The sequence below is a fragment of the Chlamydotis macqueenii genome, chromosome 24 (genome assembly GCF_036417535.1).
Source record: "Chlamydotis macqueenii isolate bChlMac1 chromosome 24, bChlMac1.mat, whole genome shotgun sequence".
NCBI classification, from domain to species: domain Eukaryota; kingdom Metazoa; phylum Chordata; class Aves; order Otidiformes; family Otididae; genus Chlamydotis; species Chlamydotis macqueenii.
In genome coordinates, this window is record NC_141579.1 from 2,819,842 (window position 1) to 2,845,671 (window position 25,830).

General features: G+C 56.4%; 1 protein-coding gene across 7 annotated transcripts in view; it reads left to right on the forward strand.

The window, feature by feature from the left end:
• The window catches only part of OPCML (opioid binding protein/cell adhesion molecule like), a 265,593-nt gene extending 240,025 nt beyond the window's left edge, over window positions 1-25,568 (forward strand). For all 7 annotated transcript variants that reach the window (XM_086765986.1, XM_086765988.1, XM_086765992.1 and 4 more), the window contains 6 exons: window positions 5,682-5,914; window positions 14,718-14,843; window positions 15,116-15,250; window positions 15,328-15,448; window positions 16,171-16,322; window positions 22,597-25,568. In XM_086765986.1, the coding sequence (XP_086622112.1) occupies window positions 5,682-5,914; window positions 14,718-14,843; window positions 15,116-15,250; window positions 15,328-15,448; window positions 16,171-16,322; window positions 22,597-22,697 (868 nt within the window). In that variant the 3' untranslated portion in view covers window positions 22,698-25,568. The remainder of the gene's footprint in view (window positions 1-5,681; window positions 5,915-14,717; window positions 14,844-15,115; window positions 15,251-15,327; window positions 15,449-16,170; window positions 16,323-22,596) is intronic.
• The last annotated feature ends 262 nt before the right edge of the window (window positions 25,569-25,830 follow it).

The following is a 25,830-nucleotide window of genomic DNA, read 5'->3' on the forward strand; positions in this document are numbered from 1 at the left end:
GCTCGCCGTGCTGCTCATCCCTTCCCTCTGCAAACCAGGACCAGTGTCAAGGTCAGCTGGAGCTCGGCAGCGACCTGACATCAGGCTCAGACTTTGCATCCCCTGGGCTGCCGCAGCCAGTGGTCTTACGCGCGGCATGGCCCCCTCGGAGGCCGCACGGCGAGCGTTAAGTCCTGACTTCTGATGCCTCGCGCCGACGGCTCCCGCCTTCCTCATCATCTTGTTATTATTCTGATGTCTGGGAGCCGCAGTCATGGACCAAAACACCATTAAACTATCTGAAACGGAGCAACTCGACAGCCCCTGCCCTCACAGGCTTATTATCTTTGCAGATGGATATTTTATATTTAGCAACTTGTAATGTCTCAATTTGGGCTTTGATTTTTCACAGGGAGCAGCTTCTATTCCAGTGCTCGGTAGCGAGCGGGCAAACTGCCATCGCAGGGGAACCGGTGGGGAGAAACCCTCCCCGACAAGCCCCGAGCCTCTGGGGAGGGTCCCACAGCCCTCGGAGCGGGTAGTTACTGGGGAAGGGTTTGCTGGTGGTCCAGAGCTTGTTTGAACAGCACTGGGGAATCAAGCGGTGTGGTAGTGGTGGGGCCAGGCAATTAATTAAGCTTGTGGAGAGCACGAGCAGGTGGCTTTGTGGGAGGCAGTGATGTACAGCGTAGATAGAGAGAGGTTATGGGGAAAAGAAGAACAATTTAGGCACTGGGCAAGCTCCCAGTGCATCCCACGCTCTTTGTTTTCCCATGGGGGACATGGCTGTGGTGCCAGGCTGGGACTGGCCAAGCGAGTGGCAAGGGCTGGATGGGAAGCGCCCGTGCTGGGCCATGCCAAACGGGCACATCCTGGGTCCCCGCCGTCCTTGGGGTGCTGGGACAGTGTGGGAACGCCATGGGGCTGCGCATCCTGCATCCGGGCGCCAGGACGGACGGGAGAGTTGGGAGAAGGGATACGGCTCAGAGAGGAGACAGGGTGCCAGCGGAAGGGATGGGGAATGAAGACAAAGTGCCCTCTGCCTTCCGCAATGAGAATAAATATCAGGGATGACAGTGACGGAAGCCCAGGCGGCGCGGCCCTGCCCTCGGGGAGCTCTCGTGCCAGACCCGCCGTCACACGCCGCAGATGCCATTGTACCCGCCGCTAATTTGACGGTTTACATTGTTGGGAGAGGATTAGAGGAGCCTCCACGTTTTGATGGCCTGCTTCTAATTTGCATCTTTAACGAAGCGGGAGCCCAGCCAGGTTCTGTTCTTTTGTGTTTACTTCTGAGGAAGCGTGTTTATTTCCGATGATTACAAATAAATCTCCTCTGCCTTTGCTCCAGCCGCCCGGAATAAAAGGCGTTCGGAGCCTGTTAACTCCATAGCTGGGGCGAGTACTGGAACCAAAGGAGAAATCCCATTAGGAGTCCCCTGCAAACGTAATTAACAATTTCTCCTCAAAGGAGAGGGTGCCGGGGTGCTTGCTCTGCCCCTGTGACAGGTAATTTTGGTTGGAAACTTCCCAGGGTGAATCATCACCCTGTCGCTGTCAAGGGGCTTCGCTCCCGATCCGGGTGAGCTATTTTAGCCGCTGAAAACTGGGTCAGCCAGCCAGTTTGTGACTGGTTTTGGCATCTCCATTTGTCATTTTGACGAGATGCGTTGCCTACGGGAGAGAAAAGCAGTTTGGGGTTGAAGGGCCATAGAAGTATTTAGAAGTAGAGCATTGTTAGTTTGCCTAAGGAAGCGGGAGGGCTTGGGGTCGATCCAACGATGAGCGTCTCCCCCGAGCCTCTCAGCTCAGCCGGGGACCAGCAGTCCCAGTTCTGTGGATGAAAACCCATCACCCAGGCTGCCTGGGATGTGCAGCAGCTTTTTTGGGGTTCCAAGCACCCCATCCCTCGGGATAATTTGCCCTCACGGAGAGGAGTTTGCAAGACTTGCTTTATTCCTCCAAGTCTTTGCGTGCCATTTATTCCTCCAAACCAGTGCTGGAAAACTCGTGCGGACCCTGGGCACGATATTTCGCTTGCTGTAGGGTGGGTGTCAAGGGCAGCCCCAGGCTTGGCCCTCACGCAGCGCAGGAAAGGTCCGCCGTGTGGAGCGGGACAGGCGGGGAACGAAGGCGGTGGGTGTTAATGTCACGGCTCGTGCGTAGCAGGAGCGCTGTCGGTGTCATTGATGGGGCTGGGTGAAAGCCTGCTGCGGGAGCGACGCGGGGGTCTCTCCTAATAGGATCGAGAGGAGGGAGCCGGTCGCTTTGCGCTGCCGAACACAAAGAGCGCGGTGGAGGAGTTATCTGTATTGTTGACACTAAGTGAAATAATTCCTCGGCAAACTTCAAAATTAGCATTTAAGGATGAGGAATAGGGGCAATTAGAGGGGAAGCGGCGCAGCGTTGGTGCCCCCAGCTCCCTCCCTCATGCATCTTCTTGTGCTGCTGCGTTCGGGTTCATCGCCCAAGAGGCCACGTGTATCGGTGTGAGCGCTGAGGGGGTCGGAGCCTGGGTGAAGCCCGGTATCCGAGGCTCCCCAGCAAGCCACTCCAGTATGGAGTGGTGGTAGTGGGAGGGGGCTGAAGGGCTGCAGATGGTGAAAAGTCTCTACTGGAAGGCAGCGAGGGTCTAAGTGGGATGCAGAGATGGAGGAGCAGATGGAACATGTCACGTTGTGTGAGGGAGCCGGGACAAGTGCTGGGGGCTCGTGTTTTGGCTCATGATATCAGTCCCGAGATATTCTCCCCAGCTTGTTGGTGGGTTTCCTCCAGGTGAATTGTGGAGCCAGAGCGGGTTTATTTCCCTCCCATCTGACTGGTGCTTTATTCTCTTTGTCCCTTCCGGACTCGTGAGGCAGGGTTTCTTCTGGAGATGGATACGGCACCTTCAGGAAACTGTTAATGGGGGTTTGTCTTTGTTCTTAATTAGATCCCTTCAAGGGAAAACCTCCTGGCCCACTTTATTATCCAGCTTTGTCAGAGCTTGTCTACTTTATCTAAACACTTTGCGGAAGTCTCTTTACCTGTTTGCTTACTGGAGACATTATCATAATCCTGGTCAATTGGAAATAGGCAGCGAAGATGGCTCGGCAGGCGAGGGAGCGCTGGTGGCTCAGCGGCTAACGGAGATTGCGTTTCAAGCCTGGCGAAGAAGCCGGCTGGGCACACCTCGTATCGGCTGGGCACATCTCGTATCAGTTGGGCACACCTCGTGTTGGAGCGTCGGTTGGTATTTGCTTTTGAAGCATTGATTCCCAGGGTGTGGGAAAACCCAGGGTGGGAAGACGTGGTTGAGCGAGAAGGTGCCTCCAGAAATGCCATGCTCTCCGTGCCAGCTGATGGGTGGTGGCTTTTCTGCTGATGGTTGCCCTGACACATTGCCAGGAGCTGCAGGAGGGCTGGTTTTTGGAAGGAGGGTGGTTTGTCTGTCCTGCTGCAGAGGGACAGCCCAGGCTCAGGCGGAGAGGAGCACGATGCCAACCAAACAGAGCCGAAGGGACTTGATTCCAAATTAGCTATCAAGCGGTGGTGGCAACTGAAGATTAAGCTTGAATGATGGGGACAAGGAACCTTGGCCTTGTTGCTCTTGGCATGAGTTTGTTAGGCGGAGTCTCCAAGTTTCCTCTGCCTGTTTGCTCCAAGTGGTTTTGAGGGTGGCACTGGTCACCAGGTGCTGCGGATAAGGGAGGCTGGGAACACGTCTGCCTGTGTTCTGGGTGTCCCTGTGCACTCGTGTAGGTGCAGCTCTGAGCTGTAAACGTGAACTGTAAATGCAGAACCAACAGCCCTGGCTCTCAAGGGTCCCAGACCGACCCCAAATCTGCCCGTGAAGTGGACCCAGCCAAAGCCGGGCAGCAACAGTCAAACGTGCCCGGTGATGGCACGAAGTCCTTGTCCCTGTCACTTCAAACCCGAGTCCTTGTTCTTCACCTCTAATGAGGAGACCCGCGAGTACCTCGCAGGGCTGTAGTCTGGATATTTATATGAGCGCAGACACGAACGTTGTCTGTTTTACATATTGCTGCCCTGATTTTTCAGTGCACGCAATGAATAATTTACAGAAGCCGTGTGTAAGTATCTCTTTATTATTCATTATAATGAAGTGAGACAGCAGTAATAGTCCACTAGACTGGAATCCCCCAGGGCCGAACTTAACTCGGCTGCGCTTAGCTCTCCCCCAGTTAATTTGAACGAAGGGAGGGCTCGGCTTCCCAACAAGGACGATGCCATCCGCCGGCACGGGGCTGCCTCGGTCCGGTGGAGCAGAGCTGGCACCGACGCGTGTCTGACGCCCGCGCGGGCTCCCAGCGCGCCAGCGGTGCCGCGGCGGGTGTGGAGGGCCATCCGTCTTTCCCGGTATCCGTACGCGATGCGGCTGGCGGAGATGTACAGCTCCTGCAAGGGGAAAATTACTTGTTTGCAGGAGGATATATGGCTCGTTCCTCTGAACCGAGCGCCCGGGGGGACCCTCAAGCATGCCAAGCATCGCCCCTTCCCTCCGCCCGATGAATAATCTCGGTCGAGGTGACGCTCCGCAATCCCAGCAAGGGAAGCATATAACACCCCCAAAGCCTCTGCAGGAGCGATGCCGTGGCGGGGACGAGGACGGAGACAGCCCGCCAGCCCCGTCTCTGAATTTACAGGCATGCGGAGAGGGACTTGCATGAGTTTCTTGATTGACTGTAGGTGCCTTTTCCTAAGATCTCATCTGCACAGAGCTGCAGCCGCCGACACAAACCTGCACCCCGCTTGGTTTTCCTGGTTTGCTTCCACCCCGAGAGAAAGCTCCCCTGCCCTGGTCCTCGGGTGGGAAAGGCGAAGCTCCTGAGAAATGCTGGCCTCTTAATTTAACCAAATGCTTGGTGATTTTGCTGCGGGCACTGCGGCAGCGACAGAGAAGGCCAGAAGTAAATAGATTGAGAAAAAAAAAATCTATCAAATGGAATGAAAAAAGCCATGTTCTCCGGGAACATTTTAATTCCCTTTTTTTTCCCCCCGCCTCCCTCTATTCTTGGCCAAGCGTAAGTCAACGCCGCGGACCGGAGCTGCAGAGCCCCTGCGCGTCTCAGAGCAGGGAGGATGGGAGCCAGACAGGAAATAAATAATGGATACGATCGCGTTGTGTTTTCAAGGCACTTGTAGAATTTACAGCTGCTTATCCAAATGTTCCCTTCTCTTCCCCGCGCGCTGGCTTTGCTGTCTCCGGCTGTTTCTCTTCCTCCCCTCGCCCCGCGCGCGTGCCGCGGCCCCTCTCCCCCGGCAGCGGGTGTGTATATCACCCCGGGGATGGCTAGAGGCCCGACAAGCCGAACTGTCAGCAAATTTTACAGCTTCATCGGAAATTCTCTGCGCCCAGCGAGGGCGAGGTGGAGGGGAGTGAGCAGGGGGGTGCAGAAGGCTTGCGGAGGTCAAACACTGTGGGATATTCGTCTGCGGTTCCCCAGCTCTGTATAAAAGATAAAGGCAGGGCTTTTTTTTTCTGGTGAACCTGCCATTTCTGTGAAATCTCAGGTGATGGAGGGATGCGGTAGCAGGGTGGCACAGCCATGGCATGCGCCGTCTCTGCTCCGGTGGTCCAGCTGCGCGTGATGGGGAGCCAGCGCTGCGGCTCTCGTCCCACTCGTGTCCCCTTTTGGGAGCTGGGGTGCTTGCCGTGCGCGCCGCCCCACGTTTGTGACCCTCTGTCTCTTCCTCTGCAGGTGTACCGTGGATGACAGGGTCACACGCGTCGCGTGGTTGAACCGCAGCACCATCCTGTACGCCGGCAATGACAAGTGGTCTATAGACAACCGCGTGGTCATCCTCTCCAACACCAAGACCCAGTACAGCATCAAAATACACAACGTGGACGTTTACGATGAGGGCCCTTACACCTGCTCTGTGCAGACAGACAATCACCCCAAGACTTCCCGCGTCCATCTCATCGTGCAAGGTAGGTCTTGACACGCCTTGTGCTATTGCGCAACTGACCGTTTGATGGGGAAGGATGTCTGGGCTCGGGAAAGGTTTGGACACCCTCTTGGTGATGGAGATGTAGTGATCAGACCAACATCCTTTGCTTCGAGGGGTGAGCGGCATGAGTGGACAGCAGCGTGAGGCTCCAGGGTTTTGGGAGAGAGAGTGAATTGTGTGAGCATGTGGAAGTTGCACAAAGGACTTTTGGCTTCGTAGGCAAGCGTGTTGGTGGAGCAGATGCTGTTGGGCCGTGAAGCAGTGTTCCTGAGGCTGCTCCGACGGAGGGATCTGGGTGCCGACGGAACGGAGGTGCCCGTGGCACTCCGGTGGACGCCGCCTCCGGATCCTTGCTGCTTTGCACCAGCAACTGGCTTTTGTCCGGTCTTTAGATTAATTTTTCAGAGTTAGTGTTAGTTCAGGTTAGATAAAGATAATGAAAGTTTCCTAATCCTCTTAAAGAAGATTTATCTGGCTGAGTAGAAAGCTTTCGGAATACAATAAAGCGTGTATAAAACCAGGACCTAATCTTTCCTTTAATTTCAAACAGCTGATGGGTATTGATTTTGCAATGAGCAAATCTGAAAAATTTCTCAGCCTCGACATGTCTCTGAGAAGCTCCTGACACAGAGGTGTGCGCGCTTATGTATCCTTCTCCTTTGCAGGAGGCAGGATTTGATCGCGGCCACCCATCCAAATGAATTTCCTGCCCAGTCTTGGTGGGACCAAGTCGAGGGGCCCCGCACCGGGCAGCGCTCGGCTGGGGAAAAGGGGAGCCGAAGCCCCCTGGGAGCATCCCCTCCATCCCCTTTTGTGTGCCCTCCCCCTCTCCCCCTTTTTGAGTTACGTGCGAGCCGCCCGGCTGCGAAGTTTAATCTGTTTATCCTGTCTGCTCTCTAATCGTCCTAATCCATCCAGTCAACACCGGTGAAGTATCCGAGTGCTTTGCAGCTAATGAAACGAGGCGAACCGGCCGCGGAGCTCAGCGCCCGCTCCCCTCGCCCCTTTTTCAGAGCAGGACCTGCGATGTGGGCGTTTGCTGGGCCTGGGCAGGTGAAAGCGAGAGGGAGTTCTCATTCAGTGACCGTCCAGTGATGAGGCATTCCTAACTGTGCTCGAAAAAGTTTTCTCCTGGTGTGAGCAAGTCCCGTTGAATTGCTCCCACTGCAGCAATGGCTGTGGTTGTCAGCCGTGTTACTTCTCTGCAGCTGAAGGGAAGCAGGAGAGGAGCTGGGGATGCACGGGTACACAGGCACAGGTTGTGGTCCATGCTGAGAAGTGTCTGTATTTCTCTTTCAACATGTTGAGCTCAAGCCACATGGTTTGCCTAAGTTGATCTGCTGAGAAGATCCATCTGTAGGTACCACCTCATTGTCCTGTTGATGATGGTGGCCAAAGAAGCAAATCCTTCCATGCTTTGTCCCCTCTTCAGCTCCAGTGCAATTCCTAGGTGGCTAAAAATGTGCTTTCTGGTGGCTCAAGCCACCAGGTTGCCCACCAGCACCATCGGCGTAGCCAAGGGCTGGTAATTTCCATGCTTGCATGCTGGGGAAGAGCCAGTTTTCTACAAGGGTGAATAACATAGTCCTTTACTCTGCTCTACACGCTTTGCAGGGAAGGAGCGAAGCCATGTTCCTGGTGTAGCTCTCCTGACCTGAAATATGGGCTCAAAAGCGAGGTTTGGGGCCCTTCTTCATCGAGGAAGCAGCTGTCACGGCAACGGTGGCAGGATGACCGCCGGGGATGGCCATGCGTGCCCCAGTGGCATGCCTCGCCCGTGCCAGCTGGCCAGCGAGCAGGTGGTAATGACCAGTTAGCAACCGCGTTCAGGTCAATTAATTTATATTTGTATTTTGCAAAACTCAAAGTTGGCTGGAAAGAGTATTGATTCTTTGTCCCCGTGTTCAATCGGGTTTTAATTGTGCTACTGCGGGGCCCGGCCTTCCCTCCTAGCAACCCAGCGATAAATCTGCCAGGGAGTCGCAGTCAACAGTAAATGTGTCTCTTAGTGTCGTTATTAATATGTCTCTTGGATTGGTTCATTACAACAGCCGTTAACAAGGGTTTATAAGAGCCTAGATGGCAGGAAGCCAGAGGGGTTTTTTGTTGTTTTTTTTCTTTTTTCCTTTTTTTTTCAGAGGACTACCTCATGAGAATGGGGCAGACGCTTTCAGGGATGTGCGTGGTGCTTTTGGCATGCCGGTGTGTTTTAGGGAGAGTAAAGAATGCAGAGACAGCTGCCGTTTAATCTCGTTGAGCCACTTCCAACGAGCTGGGAGATCTTACTGCGTCGCACCATGATGGTTTTGGTGCAAGGAGCGTGGTAGGCCGCAGGCAGGACACAGCCGTGCCTCCTTGGCGTGGGCCGTTTCAGGGTGCGGGGTTTATTTCAGCCTGAAAAGCAGAGCTCGGGGTCGACGTTTTGGTGTAAGCTGTGTCTTTTGCCCTAAATGCTCTGGGAAAGAGCAAGCCCGCCATCCCCCTTGCAGCAGCAGCTGTAGAGAGGAGGCCGCACGTGCCGAAGCGGCGCAGTGTAGCGCGGCATCGCTTTAGGATCCGCGCGCTTTAGGATCTGGGCAGAGATCTCGGCACTGAACGTCGATACTGGCCATTGCTCCCTAATAGTGGTCTTTGGTATTCCTTTGAAGTCCTCTGTTTCTGATTTATGTAGAGAACCCTCCTCTGTACAGCCTTAATCCTGCTCACCATAGATTTTTCATTAAAAGCTCTCCCGGCTGTCGGCATTGTTACTGTTTCTGGTCAGCGCAATCCATTTTTCTGTCTCGGCGTCACGCCGCTTTCCTCGCCCTGGGGGCCAGGACAGGTTTGGAAGGACCTTCATTTCCAGTCACGAGGTTGTGGCTGTGCGGTTGGTTCTCTGAATCTGTGTAAGGATGCTCTCCCAGATCCCGTCCCGTGTCCCTCGGTGCATCTGTCACCTCTCCACGTGGCACCCATGCAGGTGTAGCTCTTCAGTAAATGTCTCAAAAGCAAATTGAGGCTTTATTTTTTTTTTTTTTCCTTCTTCCTGATAACAACTGGCTCCTCAAATCTCTGGAAGGGCAGCCCTCCTGCCCCATGTTATCCCTGTTGAGCTCTTTTTGCCTGATGTAAACGGTGCTCCGGGCTCCCCTCAGCACCACAGATTTCACCACGGCCGCAGTTAAGCTAGCTTTTATCGCTCTACCTTTGATATCCAGGCAGGAGCCGAGGCTGCGATACTTATTAAAACCTTACCAGGAGGCTGCACGGGCGCACGGGGAGGCGAGGGGAGCGGCTCAGCCTTCTTCAGTTGTCGTAGGAAAGACCTGATAACAGACTCGAAACGTAGAAAGTGCTTATGTATTAAATACTTCGTATTTAGACGGGAGAGAGTTTGGCGTAAGGGACGTATACGTGGTGTACGGAAGCAGATGCAGCTCAGCCCGGAGCAAGCTCGCCTCCCTCCTTGGCAGATTTATCTACACTTGGGATACTTACCCCTTCCGAGGTGGTCCGGGTTTTTTCTTTTGGTCCACCTAAGAAGCAAGATGATGGTGAGGAAAAGAGACAGTGTGCAGTAAATGTGCTGTAAAACGTCCGATGCGCAACCGCAAGCAACCACAGAGAAGAAAAATCAATTAGCATAAGCAGCGTTAGGAAGAGTCGGGGGAGATGCTGAGATGGAAAAGGGTTTTTTTTTTCATTCCGAGGTAGGCAAGGTGTCATTGCAGCAGCAGGTTGCAGGGAAATGTTTTTTTTTTCCCCTGAGGAAGAGGCAGGTTGGGATGCAGCGTTCAGGCCCTTCATGTGTTTGCAGGAGCCGAGCTCGCTTCGCCTGGCAGCTGACAGTATCTCGTGGGAGTGGGAGCACGGAGGCTGCCTGGCAAGGTGCTGTGCTGTTCTGCCATCCAGGACTGCTCCACCCAGGGATCCTGATGCATTTTCATCGGTGTTCCGCTCTGTTCAGCTCTCCTGAGCCTGTAAGGGTCACGACAGGGTGCCTGCGGGCGTGTAAGTTGTGGCAGTGGACATGGTTTGGCTGTGGCCAGCGATGAGCAGGGCCGTCCGGGAACGCCGCAGCAATTTCTCCACTGACGGCAGCGGGAGGTGACCTCTCCTCTGTGCTCCCGTAGAGCCACCTCTAGCCCCCCCCCAATGAAGGGGGTCAGTGATGGGCTCCTGAAGTGGCTCAGTGGGAAAGAGCCCTGCTGCTCTGGTGGGCTTTCCAAGTCTCCCTGAAATACACGTCTGGTTTTGCTGAGTGATGCTGGTGTCACCAGAGGTGGTGGCCAACGTCCACCGACCCTCATCCAGTTGTGCCTGCACAGAAGGAAAGGAGCACCCATGAAAACCAATGTAGACCAGTGTCCTGGGAAGGGAACAGGTTTGAAAGAAGCAACTGGACCCCCATCTTACCCTTCTTCCCTCCCTGATGAAACAGGGAATGGGCAAGAGAGTGAAGACAGCCAAACGGGAGAGATGCAGCAGCAACTGGCCGTGATGTGGCGGCGAATTCCAATCCGAGGTGAGCCCAGAGAAGAGCTGGAAGGAACAGCAGTGATCGAAGAGAGAAGCAAATGGAGGTGGAATAAAAACAAAACAAATCAAAAAAAGAGAAGAAAAGTCCAGAGACTTGTAGAACAAAAGGAAGAGAAAAGGAAATGTGCATGCAGAAAAGCACTGAGCATCAAAAGCGTGGGAGGCAGCAAGGGGGAGAAATGACAGAGGAACGAAGGAGCCAGGGCACGGAGAGGGGGAAGGTCTGGAATGAGGAAGAGCCCAACTGGCAGGAAGAAAACAGCACCCACCTTCACGGTGGGAACAGCCTTAAGGTGGCTGGCATGATGTGCTAAGACTAGATCCAGACCAGAATGCGGCGGAAGAGATGGGACAGGGAGCACCCTGAGAGCGTCCTTGGGCACCCGTTCTCGAGGCTTCGTGAAACTGGTGAAGAGGAGCCGGCCGGAGCGGGGCTGTCAGAGGCATCAGGATGTGCTGTGGGGACCAGGAGCCAACGGAACAACAGCACAACAGCAGCTGATTAATTACAGCAAAAAGGGAAAATGAGGAAGAGGGGGGAGAACTGGAGAAGTTGTTTCCCTATTATATTTCCGAACAGAAAGAACGTTTTAGCGCGCGCACAAATAGCTCCCTGGGAAGCACTCTCGCTTCCTAATTGTTCATAAATTTACTGACAGGTGGTTACACAGTAGGTATAACGCTCCGAGTTTTGGGTTTATTGCTTTCCCCGTCTCCACGTGAAAACCTGGTGGCAAGCGGGCGGGAGACTGCTGAGAAAAAGGTGCTCAATGCCCACCTTTCATTTTTGCGACATCTCTTGCGCGTTCAGTCCCTGGTGTGGTCGGAATTTGGGCTCGCTCTCATGGAGGGGGTCTGTGCCGGCTTGTTGATGCCTTTGCGTTTGACTCCAGTGGGTCTCACAGTGTCGCGGTCCAGTCCCAGGGGAGGGCTCCCAATCTGTGTGGAGATGGTGGGGATGCGCTACGTGACGGTCCCAGGCTTCGAAGGCATCTGTAGGAAGGGTGTTTTTCCAGCCAGGCTGGAAAAATCTTTTCTCTACAGTAGAAAGGAGGTTTGAAATGTGTGTGTTATGATCCTTTCCCGTAAAAGGATCACACAAAGTGCATTTTACCGGGGAAAGGCTGGGAAAAGGGAGTGTTTGAGACCTAGAGCAGAGAAAGGGAAGATCTCCGTGGAAAATGAAGCACCTGTAGAGCATGCGAGGCGGCGGCGTGGCACGCTGCTTGCCAGGCCGGGATATTTGAGGTACCGCTACCCTACCGCTGTAGGTGGGACCGTGTCCATGGAGGCTGTAACCTCCCCAAACGAGGACAGAAGGTGAGATGTCCCCATCTGTGGGCAGGGCCGGCCCTAAGGGGACCCTTTCTGTGGGTAAAGGCGGACAAGTGGCCATCATCCGGTGGTTTGAAGAGCCCTTGGGTATCTATCTATCATCTTGCTTTATCAAAGATATAGGAAGAGGTCTCTTTTAATGGATTAGGAGTTAACGATGTGGAGGAGAGACATCAGTTGTATGTGTCAGCGCGGCGCTCGCGCAGGCTCTCCGCTCCAAGGCGTGCAGCGGTAATGATCTGGCAGCTAAAAATAGTCCGGGGCCGTGACGGCGAGCGCCTCCAGTAGGGATCGGCGCTAAGGAGCGGCTGGGAGATGAGTCAGCCTGCGCGCGGTCGCATGTGTCGGTGTCACGTGTAGTCAACGATCACGCGGTGATTACTGCCGTGCTGGCTGTTCCCACACGGTTTAGCAGGGAAGGGACGTCCTCGCCGGCGTGGGCAGGACTTGCACCTCCCTGGGCAAGGCGGTGGCCATCCCGCCTCACGGTTGGGCGTCTGGTAGCAGCTCGCAAGGTCCGAGCTCTCCGGTTGTTTTTCATGCACCCGGGTCTGACGGAGAGTGTGAATCAGCGCGTCGACGGTTTGGGTCTTGCGCAGTAAAGGAAGGAGATAAATCATGGGCTTATTGTTATTGAATTTAGTGGCATCGCTTTCACATTCAATTTCTCTCGCCGGCTTTCCGAACAAACAAGAAATTACAGCGCAAATGTATTTTTTGGCCTACCAAACATTATGCATTAACTTACCCATGATTAATATTACGTAGGGTTGATGAAATCCTCCACGGGCCGCTCGCCGCTCCGGCGAGACCATGCCGTTCCTTGCTTCCTTGGGATTTATTCTGCGTGCAAGTTGCTTGCAGTCATAGTCTCTTACAAGGAAGGCAGGGGGGCTGCAAGGTATTAGCAGGGCTATGGGGACCGGGAGGGCTCTATGGGGGACGGGAGAACCTTTGGACTTTGTGCCCTGCACTGATCCCAAGTTGTCCCCATCTTGATATGGGGATAAGCTCTGGCAGGATGCATTTTTCCAGGCAGCCATGCGTGTGCCTTGGCTGTACCTTGGCCTCAGGGAATGACCACACGTTGGTTTTATCTGTGTGGTCATGTTTGCTGCTGCTCTGGTCCCATCTGCTGCTGGCCACGTCTCCGCACAGGCCCAGCTCCCACCCGCTCGTCCCGTGGGATGAAGTCCCGCCCCGGGGCGAAGCCGGCATGCCCTTGAGATGCTGTGCTCACCAGCCCGGCTGGCAGGATCTATAGAAATGTAATCAAGGTCTTTAGATGTCCTTCTCCATGTCCTGGGAACCTCGTAAGCAACGATCGCTGTTGGAGCAGGGTATCGAGCCGTCCGACTGGGTCCCTACGCTCTTCATGGGCGTCCTTCCGCTGCACATCCCTGCCGGCTCTCAAGGGCATTCCCGATTGGTTGAGGGTGGGCAGCACAGTGGCATGGCAGCACATTGGGGCTACGACAGGGTGGTTCAGGAGGTGCTGTTCCCTCCCTGCTGACAGGTCTGCCCGCTGCATCGGCATCCTTGGCTTGCCAAACGGGAGCGCTGGGGCCATAGTACTTTTTGGTAGTGGTATATTGTTACGCATGCTGTCACTCTCGTCCAGCTCCGTGGCTTTTGTAGGTGAGAGGGCACAAGGGAGAGAAAGGCTGCGGTCTGGAGCAGGGATGGAGTCTCGGCATCGGCTAACGGTGCCGCTGTCGTCTCGCGCCAAAGCTGGTGCAGATGCTGGTTTGCAGGCTTGTGAGCGGGCGACAAATGCCTGGTTGTGGGTGCTGCTGTTGGGTTTGGATATTCCTGGCACCTGTTAGAGGTGCTGGTAACGGAGGGGAGAGGTGCGAGGATGTGGTAACAGGGAATAATGTCATCTCCTTGTCTAAGCGAGGAAGGGCAATCGGCAGCCTTCCTGCCGCAGAGTTCATCGGGGCCGCGCCATTGGAGCTGGCTCTGAGCGTTAACGACGTTTTCCAGCGGTGGCCGGCACACGCTTTTCATTTTTGGATTGCAGCTTTCCCCTGAAGGACTCAGACAATCTTCCTCTGCTATAACAGACTGTACTTCTATATTAATGTGTCAGGTTGCTGGGAAATTTACTGCCTCGCGGGATCCGCCGGGCTGCGGGGACCGTGCCACGTCTTTGCCACAGCTCATCCCGCCACGCCGCCTCTTCTGCAGCGGGGAGGGAAGCGGCTGGGAGAGCGGGAGGCTTGCTTGGCACCTTGGTTTTTTTTTTTTGAAGGCTGGTGAAGCTCAGAGCCATCATCCCAGGGATCATGGGAGAGCCCTCAGCGGAAGGGTTGGCCACGCTGAGGCTCTCACCGTGTTACGTGCTCAGGGAGGGGACGCAGCGCATCCTTCCCAGTGCTGTAGGTGTGGTGTTCCATTTTGGATGGGTCGTTTTGTACGGCCCCGTTCGCTCCCCGGGGCGCAGACCTTTTTTGGGGGCCACTGGGCACTGGGAAGTGGCGTCGGTGAGCGGGCTTTAATTGCTTTTTTTTTGCCAGGGCTGGGGATATTTATGGGTGGGTGCGGAGATTGCCAAGTTATTTATTAGATGGAGTATCTGGGGATAGAGGAATATAAATCACCGTGGCCGGTATTGAATGGAGCAGACGCTCAGTAATTTAAACAGCTTTAATAAATATGCTAAAATATAAGCCTTGTCGCAGGCCATAACGAGAGCTGGTTATCGAGGTCTCGGCTGCAGCGGGAGGGGGCAGCTGCACACTCGACTCTGGTCCGAGATGCTGGTTTGGAGACACGGAGTCAGCAACCAGATGGGGCAATGGGGTTGGATGCTTTCGTCTGGTGACGGGGCAGATCTCGCGGCTGAGGCTTCCGGGCTGCGTGCCCGGTGGGGCCTGGCGAGCTGGTGTGTTGATGGTGGCTTTGCTGTACTTTGTGTCTTGCAGTTCCCCCCCAGATCGTCAACATCTCGTCGGACATCACCGTGAATGAGGGCAGCAGCGTGACCCTCATGTGCCTGGCCTTCGGGAGACCAGAGCCCACCGTCACGTGGCGGCACCTCTCTGGGAAAGGTGAGACCACACTCAGGGCTCCATGAATGAGCCACCTGGGTCCAAGGAGGAGCTCTCGCCCAGCCACTGTGGGATGGATGGATATCCCCATAGAGGTGTCTGGGGTGGCATGAAGGTGGTATGGGGATGAGGGTGCTTGCTAAGTGATGTCCCAAGCTTCCTGGATCAAGGGGACGCCCGGTGCAAAGGCAGAGGGCAGAGCAGGGGTGTGGGGGAGGTCCTGGTGTCAGCGTCCGTGGCTGACAACACCAAGCATTCGGGATGTCTCTCAGGGCAGGGCTTTGTGAGTGAGGACGAGTACCTGGAGATCACGGGCATCACGCGGGAGCAGTCCGGGGAGTATGAGTGCAGCGCCGTCAACGATGTGGCGGTCCCGGATGTGCGGAAAGTCAAAGTCACCGTCAACTGTGAGTGCAAGGGACGGGGGAATTGTGGTGGGGTGGGTGCATGCGGCCCAGCGTGATGTGACACGGCATCTCCGCAGACCCGCCGTACATCTCGAACGCCAAGAACACGGGTGCCTCGGTGGGCCAGAAGGGCATCCTGCAGTGCGAGGCCTCGGCCGTCCCCGTGGCAGAGTTTCAGTGGTTCAAGGAGGACACCAGGTGAGGGGCTGTGGGGGACAGAGAGACTGGGGCGGGGTGGAGGGCAACCATGCCAGCCTTGGGGCCGGAGCATGACAAGGTGAGGAGGCAGAGGGGTCTGGTGGGGGCTTGTGTGGAGGAAGACTGGGATCACCTCATTTTGGTGGGTCTGAGTGGGGCCCAGGGCTGTTTCTCCTGGGGATGGTGGTTGTGGCTCATGGGAGTTGACATGGGCCACATCGCCCAGGCAGGGAGATGGGTTGGTTATGAGATGGAGAGCATGGCATGCTTTTGGGCAGCGTGGTGGGGTGAAGAGCTCATCTTGCTAGAGGCAATGGTTTCAAGCTGCGCCAGGGGAGATTCAGGCTGGACATTACGAAATATTACTTCTCGGAAAGGGTAGTCAGGCACTGGAATGCACTGCCCAGGAAGGTGGTGGAGTCACCGACCATGGGGGTGTTCAAGAAACGTTTGGATGTTGTGTTGAGGGATGTGATTTAGCTGAGAAGTATTGGTGGTGGTTGGACTGGATGATCTTTTAGGTCTTTTCCAATCTTGATAATTCTGTGATTCTGTGATTCTTGGTGGGATGCAGGGTGGGGTCCACTGGAGGAACACGTGGGTGTGGGTGTATAGTGGTGTTAGCTGGTGGGAAGGGAAGGGATGCCCTGGGAAGGGGCAAGATATGTTGCAGAGTGCCAGCACGGCGCTCTGAGTGCCATTTTTGTCCCTTTTCCCCGCAGGTTAGCGAACGGGCTGGAGGGCGTGCGGATTGAGAGCAAGGGCCGCCTGTCGACGCTGACCTTCTTCAATGTCTCGGAGAAGGACTACGGCAACTACACGTGCGTGGCCACGAACAAGCTGGGCAACACCAACGCCAGCATCATCCTGTATGGTAGGTGCCCTGTTTTTTTTCCAGCAAGGTAGAGTGAGGAGGCGGAGGAGGAGGATGAGGAGGATGAAGAGGAAGAGGAGGCAAGGTGGGCGGCCAGTGATGGAGTGGAGCTGGCTGTATTCAATGTTGCCAGCCTGTCGAGGTGCCGAATGGCAGAAGCCCCAAACGGCAAGGTCCCGCAGAGATGATGAGATCTGTGTTGGCCTGAGTGGGCACACACAGGCAGGTGGTGGTTGGTGGTGGGCACGGCGCTCGCGAGCTCACGGGTGTTTAGGGACATGCAGCAGAGTCAACCGACTGGCAGCTGTTTGTCTTTGCGGAGCTGGGACCGTGGGCGGAGAAGGGGCTGTTGCCTGAGCTGCAGCATCGCTGGAGCACGGGGCTGAGGAGCGGGCCCAAGGCAGGTGAGCATGCGCTTCGGGTGCAGAGTGTGGGGTTTTTCCCAGGTGTTGTACTGGTAGGACTACCAGCAGTTGTTGTGTTGTACTGGCAGGCCGGGCGGTGTAAGCTGCAGTGGGACAGTTTGCGGTGGTGCTCAGGGCAGGAAGGTGGACTTGACAGGACTTTTGAGGAATGGTGGACTGGCCAGCTGTCATTGAGGAAGGTGACGTGTAGCTGTGGCGTGTCCCTGTGGCAAGGGGAATGCGGGAAAGCGCAAGCAGCCCTTCAGAATGCACTTTTGAGGGCTTGGTTGACCAGCCATCAGTTGAGCACTGGTTTGGTTTTAAGAACTGGCATTTGATGGCACAGGAGCAGGCCAGCTCGTCAGCCTAGCAGGGAACTCGTCTCTGTGTTTGGGTGGAAAAAAAAGAAATGGTAGTGTCTCTGGTAGAGCAGTCAAGCTTCACAGGGGCACGAATGGAGCTGTGGTTGGGAGGGGTGATGTTCCTGTTGCAGACCCTGAGATCGTAAGGGACTGATTGATAGTATGGGTGGAACACCCATAAAGCCACAGATCTGGACAGGATTAATCCTGGAGTGCCAGAGGAGGTGGCAGATGTTCCAAAAACACTCCAGGACATGGTTTAGTGGACATGGTGGTCTTCTTAGGTTGATGGTTGGACTTCTTTTATCTTCTTAGAGATCTTGGCCAACCTTAAAGAGTCTATGATTCTGTGATTTTTATGTTGTGTTTCTAGAATGTAGATGGGCTTTTGAAGCTGTCCCTCACAACATCCTGTGAGGCAATGCAGACTGGGCGAGAAGGGGCCGGAGAGCAGCCCCCTGGAAACAGTGCCTGTCACCAGTGTCACAGCATTGGCACGGCCTTGCCTTGTGCATTTTGTGGTGTTCTGGGCTCACCTTCTCAGAAGGATGGAAGGATGTTAAGGTGCCGTTCAGCCTCGTGAGGTGAGGAAGCAGAAAGGGAGCTATCAATTGGTCCTCACCGGCACTGGGAAGCGCAGCTGAGAAGAGCCGTGCCGTGCCAGGGGAGGGTCTGATGAGTAGGAACTGCACCTTTCCTGCGAGGGTGTTCTTACACTGGAGCGAGCTTCCCCGAGGGGATGGCCCATGCTCGTTGGCACCAAGGGAGTGGCGGGGTGACACCTTTAGTGACACGCTTGGATGGTTAGGTCAGGCCTGAAGGGCTCTGCCAGCCTCAAGGGCCATTCCACAGGAACTAATGTAGTGTAGTGTGGTCCTGGTGTTTTCCCCCCATTTTATTCTGTATACTGTGCTAACGGTGTGCTGTTTGGGTCTGGTCTGTTCTGGGCTCCTTGAGTCTCATCTGTTGCATTCTATCAGGACACACTAATCTGTTCCCTTCTGCTCCATCTCAGCACGGTCCATTCTTGTCTGGTCTATGGCATTATATTCTCCTCCGGTCTGTTCTAATTGCCGCTATTCTGGGCTGTCATGGTCTGTCCTGGCCTATTGGGTGTGGGTCTATTCTGGGCTGGCCTATTGTGTTGTATTCTAATTCATGGTGTCCTGGTGTATTCTATTCTGTACTGGCCTGCCCTGCTCTGTTCCATTCCAGTCAAGTCCATCCCACTCCAGTCTGGCCTGTTGTATTCTGTTTGGCTCTGGTCTGTTGTAACCTGTGTTTTGTTAGGGTCCGATCTGGTCTATTCTATTCTGACCGGTTCTCCTCTCCCCTGGCCTGGTCTCTTCTGTTTGGGTCTAAGCTGTGTCCTGTTCCCTTCTCCTCTGTTCTGGTCTGTTGTCTTGTGTTCTAATCAACCAGGTCAGATGTGATTTGGGCTAGACTATTGTGTTCTAACCCATTGTGTGGTTCTTAGTGCCAGGTTAGTCCGTCCTAGTCTGGTCTATCAGGTTCTACAGTGTTCTGGTCTTGTGTAATCTATTGTGGTCTGGTATGTTTTTTTCCTTTTGTCCTGGAATGGTCTGGTGTATGGCCTTGTAGTTGGGGGGGGGGGGTTGATCCCAAAGTCTGATTGTCCCCCCTCCTTTCCATTACCCCATGGCAGGTCGGAGAGGGTGCGGGCACCACGTGAGGACAGAGAGCGGTCCTGTGTTGTCAACGGGGTGCATGCGTGTTGCTAAGTGGAGGGGTATTGTGAGCAAGATGATAACGTATGTCAGGATAAAAACCTTTATTTATTTATTTCAGTAAACAAAACAGTAGTTTGTCAGCATGCAGGGGTTCACCTACACTGGGGAGGGGGTGGGGCATTAATCTTTCCTTAGCATAGGGCTGCAACCACGGGGGTCCTTCGCGCGCACGAGCCTTGATTTGGCCTTGATCTGCCCTTGATTTGGGCAGAGCAGGGCAGGTTCCTGCGCAGCCCGCGGGGCGGTTGGGTTGCGCCCGCGTGGGTTTGCGGAGCCCTTGCGCCTGTGCTTGCTCGTGCGGGTGCCGTGTCCTCAGTAGCATCCGAAGCGGGGCAAATCTGCGTGCGTGGGTGTTGGCGAGGAGTTCAGGGTTTGTAGCTGGGGTCGGCAGAGGTTCTTTGGACTGCGCGTGGGTCTGCGTAGAGGCGTATGGCTGTGCCCAGTGCCGTCGCAGCATCGTCGCTGTGGGCGAGCATAAGGTGGTGGCCAGATTGGTGGGTGAACGCGTGTACGGTGTGGAGTCTCGGGGTGTCTTCAGCCGTGCTGCAGAGTGTCTGGTTGTCCCTGTTTGTCTGTCAACATGTGGTGTGTCTGTCTTGTGTGTTTGTGCACATCTTGTGTGGTGATGAGGCTCTTTCTTGGTCTTCCTATCTGTGGTGGTCCCTGGGTGTGCACTTTGGGACCGCAGAGGCACCCTCGCTCGTATCCCACGTGCCGCTCACTCATCTCTCGGTTGCCTTGGACTGTGTGTCTGTCTCTGCATCTCAGCCTCTTCCCGTCACACGCATGTGCAGGTTGGTCCCCATCCATCCGCGTGGGTGCCTGTCCATCTCCACGTATGCCAGGAGTCCCGTGAATGTTTGCTGGCTGTAGAGAGGGAGAGGGACAAAAAGAGAGAGAGACACCCAGTGAGAAGACAGAGAGGGGGAGAGAAGATGCAGGAATGCTGAGAAAGAAGAGAGAGAAATGGGAAAGACCAGGATCTAGAGACAGACAGGGAGGTCGGTAGAGGGAGGGACACAGAACAAAAGAAATAAAAGCAAATTGGGTAGAGAGGGAGACCAAGACAAGGAGAGAGAGAGATGGGGACAGACAGACGTGGACAAGACAACATCCAAGAAAGAGAGGGAGCCGTCTCAGACAAAAGGAGAGAGGGGGACAGGGCAGGAGAGAGATGATAGAAAGAAGGAAAGGGAGAAAGAGGGGATTCAGGGAAACAGACAAAGGGAAGCAGGGAGAGAGGGAGCCAGGCAGAACCGCACAGAGATAAAAGAGAACCGACAGCAAGGCAGATGGAGAGTTACAGAAGACTGGCACACCGTGACACAGACGGGAGGGAAGACCCCAGGCAACGGACAGAGACAGAAGGGGTAATGGAGGCAGGGAGATAGAGGAAGAAAGGCAGGGAGATGCACACAAACATCAAGAGGGAGACCCAAAGGGGAGTAAGAATTGAGACAAGGTGGGGAGAGAGGGAGAGAAACAGATGCAGAGAAAAGGGGTCCCAGAGCACAAGGCAGGGACAGAGATAAGGACTCGGAGAGAGACAGAGGCGAGGAGGGACAGATGGGAGATAGAAGCAGGGACAGAGGAAGATGCTGCAAAACACAGGCAGAGGAAGAGAAAGGGAAACAGAAGGAGACAGAGGCACACAGGGACAGGAGGAGACATGGAGACAGAGGGAGACAAACAGACACAGAGGGGGACAGAGATGAGGCGACACGGAACAGGGCCAACTGGGACACAGAGAGAGACAGAAAAACAAGGATCAAGAGGGAGAATCAGGGACAGAATCAGACACAGAGGCAGGGAGACAGCAAAAGACCTCATCTCACACTCCAGCTACGCCCGCCTGCCCTCCCATCTCCAGCCGCCCACCTCTTGCTCCACCGACGCACCCGCCTGCTGATCTACCTCACGGTGCTGCCAGGCCCCTGGCTCACCCGCTTCTGCTCCGTGCCCACCATCTCCTCTCCCACTCTCTGTCCCTCACTGGTCCCACGGACCCGCCCAGCCACCTGCAATGACCCACACCTACCCTCCTAGGCTTCCCTCTGCCCATCTCGCTGTCCAATGGGCCATCCTGGCACAACCTCCAACCCTCATGTATGTACTCCTTGTCTACTTGCGGCCTCGGCCCGGCCTCTCATTCTACCTACCCTGCAACCCGTCCTGATTACAGCCCTGCCCACACACCACACCAGCTGGCTCTCCAGACAGACCCCCCACCAGCCAACCCCTCTGCCCAGCTTGCCATCCGGCAGATACTGGTCCTACCCAGAGAGGGCAAGCCACCTCTCTGGCTACCTCTCCCCAAGCCATCTACCTACCTGGCTTCCGAGCCAGCTGGCTGCTCAACCTCCCAAAAAACCCTGCTGCCCCTTGCCTGTGGGGACATGCTCCCACCCTCTCTATCCGCCCATCTGCTGACTGTCCTGCCCTGCTCGCTGGCTCTCTGCCCATTCCAGCCACCTACCTGCCCATCTGAATCCCTGCTCACCTGCTTAACGAGGCACCCGGCTGCCCTGGGGCACCCATGCCACCTCTCCCTCTACCCCTCCACCCTGGTCCCTGCCCTGTGCCTGTCCCTCATCATCTCATCCTGCCTCGGCGGACTGGCAACCCTCATCTGACAACCTCTGCTCTGGATGTGTACCCCGACAGCTGCCTGCTCGTGTCCTCCTCCTCTCCTGGCCTGCCTGCCAATGACCCTGCCCACGTGGTGACCCCAAAAATATCCCCATGTACCTGAGACTCCAATGCGCCTGGACAGTGCCACCTCCTGTGTTGGCGAGCCTTTACTGCTGGCTGCAAGTCGTGCAGCACCCCAGCGTTTGAGGTCTCCAGTCTCGGCTGTCCCCAGTGGCTCTCTCATGGCTGTTTGTTTGCATCTTGCCGATCACGACCTTGTATTTGCGCCCCAGGCCCCTGCACCGTGACCCACCACCTGCATGCACACCCAGCCTCTCCCAGTGGCGTGGCTCTGGCACTCATGGTCCATGAGGTCCATGGCCCTAGACACGTTGGTCAAATCATGGGCTTCCTCTGCATGACAGGCGTCCATCCCAGCAGCCTCCCTCGCTGATCATCCTCTCTGCTCCGCCCTGGGAAAGGGCATCCAGTCGCTCCGCTTCGCCGCCACTCCCCTGGCTGTCCTAGACAGGAACAAGCCCTGCATCACCCCAAACCCCATGACCCCCGAGAGCCTGTTGGGGCCTTCCCCAGAGAGTCGCTGTCCCAGCCTCCCCACGGCAAACAGCATGCATGCACACCCCCTCGCCAACTTAACTCAGCTGCCCGGTACTGAAAAACCTCCAGATGCCGGGATCCTCCCCGAGCGCGTTCCTTATCCTAAGTTACGCCTGGCCTGCCACGTTTTCCAGCAGGGACACGGCGTGGCTGCTTCTGATCTGCTGCCGCACGAGGAGGGCGACCTCCAAGTGTGGCAGGGCCAGACTGGCACCAGCCCGGGGCATCTTTCTCCTCAAACAAGGACCACGTTGCCCCAAATGTCCCTTGAGCTCCTTGCCTACCTCCTCGAGACCACCTGGACCGCACACCACCATCTACACCAACAATGCTCTTCAAACAATGGCCAAAACCACCATCCCCACCTGGGAGGATGCAGCACCCAGCATCCACACCGTGGGTTGCCCAGCACAGGGAGGTGGGATGGGGAGAGCAGTTCCCTTCATGTGACAACACGACTGCTTATGCTCACTGCCCTCATCTTCCTCTTCTTTTCTCTCCTGCACAGGGCCCGGAGCGGTGCACGACGGCGGCAATGCAGCATCCCGGGCAGCCGCCGGCCTCTGCCTCTGGGCCACCCTCCTCACTCGCCTCCTCCTCGACTTTTGATAAGGGAGCGGAGGGTCCCGGGAGGCCCTGCCGCGCCTCTCCCCCGCCGCGGGCTCAGCCCGCCGTGCCGCCCGAGGACTCCTCTCCGTCGGACGGGCGATGCGCCGGAGGACGGGCGGCGTCGCCGAGCGTCCGAGGATGGCCGCGTCTCCCGCGGCCGGGATCGTTCTCGCCGCCGGTTACGCTGTACAGATCCCACCACGTGCCACCAGACTGTCACCCACCACCATCACCCCAGGGACGTGGTCCGGCATGGACAGGGCTCCCCGTGGCTGCCTCGTCCCCGACGTGGGGGGGCACGGAGCTGTCAGGGTGGGTGCCACCCAGAGCTGTCGCCGGGAATGTCTGTTTTGTCATCTTGCTAAGCCACCTATGCCCAACAAGACCCCAAGTTTGAAGCCCCCTGGCTCTGCCTTCAGCCCTCTCTGTTCTGAATGTCACTTCTCGCCACCAAATCTCCTCCCTAAGCACCCCTGACATCGCTGGACCCCACCACCTGGCCCGACCTCTGCTCCTAGGCCCTTCCAAGGGGGTCATCCAACACAACCAGTAATCCTTCAAGGGTCATGCATCTCCCACTACTCTTTTCTCCCAGATAACATCATACCCTGCCACCCCACAAAACTTCAGCTTCCTGAGGGCGCGAGGTGGCTCTCCCAGGAGTGTGAGCCCTGGGGACTGCCACCGTGTCCCCTCCTCGCTCTGGTCCGCCGCCTGCTCTGCTGCTGCCCTCCCTGACAGCAGGACCCAGCCCTTGTCGGGGAGGTTTCTCCGGGCTTGTTTTCCAAGCACCTTCCAACCTGCACATCAAAAGCACAGCACCACCAACACTGGGCACAGTGACAATGATAAGAGTGACAAGCCCCTTTGCCTCCCGCTCTGATGCTCCTGCCTGTCTGCAGGCACCCGGAGGGGACGGGAACATGTGCTCCCAGCCTCGAGGTCTGCGTGTCAGCTGCTCCGCACTTTCCCAGTCTGGCCTCCCCGTACCGTTCAGCTGAGCGTCTCTGCCTCCCCGAGGGATGGCAGACACATGCGAGTGCCCCTGAGCCGCAACATCTGCGCTCACTCTGCCTTTCCTCTTGCCGAGAGGAGAGTCCGATGCATTTGACTCCGCAGAGGAGGCCTGGACTCCACCAATTTCCTACGCCACCACGACAGGGACAAGGACGGCTCCTGTGCCCCAGCTTGCGGCCTGCCGATCCTCCCTGCTGCGACACGGCTTCGACAACAAAATGGATGCGCCCAGACTCTACCCTGTGCTTCCTCCAGCCACCCTGGGACCCTCCGCACCCTACCCTGCCGCCCAGGACGGCTCCATCGCCTCCTCGCATACAGAATTGCAGGCCTGATGGCACCCGGCACCGCTGTCCCAATCGCTCAGTACGCGGCAGCTGCCCCGAGCCTTCCTGACGCTCCAGGGCCTCCGGGGAGTGCTCTGGGGCTGTGGTCCAGAGACGGACCCTCCCATCTCGCTCATGAAAAGTCTCCTGTGGCGCCGGACCCTATGCCTGCGACCAGGCGACTCAACTCTACAACTCAGCAAGCGCACAAAGCATCCCTGTCCTGACCCGCTGTCTCCCCACGCCTTGTCCCTTCCGCCAGCGAGATGGCTTAAGAGCAACGTCCATGCACACGCTGTCTTTCCCATGCAAACCCTGCCGTTGCCAAAAAAAAAACAACCCACCAGCGTCCTTGCCCCACCATCCTGCTTTATGTGGCTGTGAGGAAGCTGGGGCTGACGCTCCTCGGCATGCAAGGTAGAAAAAAAAAAAAAAAACCCCCAAAAGAAACCCCCGAGCCAGAGGCCCCGACTGCCATCACCAATCCTCTATGCAGCCGTGACTTCGCCTCATCCGTGCTCTCAATGGGCCGCCCAGGACCTGGCACAAGGCTATCACAAAAAAAAAACCCCAACAGCAACAAAAATCTCAATGGACGCTCCTGCTCCCACTCCCTGGATGTTCAACATCTACCATGACCGATCAGCAAGAACCACGTGGCCCGTGGCACGCACGACACGCTGGCTTACCTGATGGGCAGGGATCTGGCACGGCATGGCACTGACCAGATGAGTCCATGTCCTGTGGGCCTCCCTGCGATGCTGCTCCGCTTCTCCACTGGCATCCCAGACAGGTGGCACCGGCAGCGGTCCTGGTCCTACCCTGTGGCTGTGGGCACCTTCGCAGAGCAGGGATGCCACCATCTTCAGCCGGCATGGCGGCACGAGCATCCTTGCCCACGTGCCCACCCCATTGGGGCACTGGAGATGCCTCGGCTCAACGCCTTCCCTGTGATGCTCCCCGCCCCACCTCCCCGTGCCAGCCCCAAATTTCTCTCTTGCAGCAGAAACCCTGAACTAGCCCCAGACAGGCAGGGCCAGAGGCCGCAGCATATCGGAGAGCGGAGGCGATGATGAGACGGCAGAGCCGGGGCTGCCCTCCCGCGCCCAACCCTGGTCTTCTCCTCCCTGGGCCTGGTCACCTCCCCTGTCCTCCTCCAGCGGGACAGTGTTTGACTTTCTCGTGCCATGTAACGTGCCATTGTGAGGAACGCGTTGGCTGGCTGAGGCCGGCCCTGCTGCGGCTCAGCAGCAGACCTCTTTGCGACCGCGCTTGGACGCTTGGTGGTGGTGGGAGGCGGGGGGGAACAGCTGGGTGCCCAGGGCTGGGGGAGCACGGCCCCCGGGTCTCTCCCGCCAACGGCCGCGACGGCCAGTCTTGAGTTTCCGTCGATCATTGTATTCCGAGGGTGGCTATACTACCTGAGATTTGTGCATGTTACATTGTAGTTGTAACCTTTTCTAATTCGGCAAGAATAAGAGATGGTTGTGATTGTGCAGTGTATCAATAAAGTTTGACGAACTTTGTACCTTCGGGGCTTTGCTTCGCGAACCCCGCACACCCCGGGGAGGGCTGGAACCTCTTTCAGTTGCCCCCTGTGACGCTGACGCTTTGAGCCCCCTGAGTGGGGTCCTGCTGCCGTTCGGCCCATCCCTCACCCGTCTCCCGCCGACCCCAGGGACCGGCCTCGCGGCTCCGACGATGGGTCCCAGGCCCCACCTGCCACCAATGAGCACGTACCTGGTGATGGAGCCCCTGCAGGGTAAGGATCGACTTTGCTCTCATCGCTC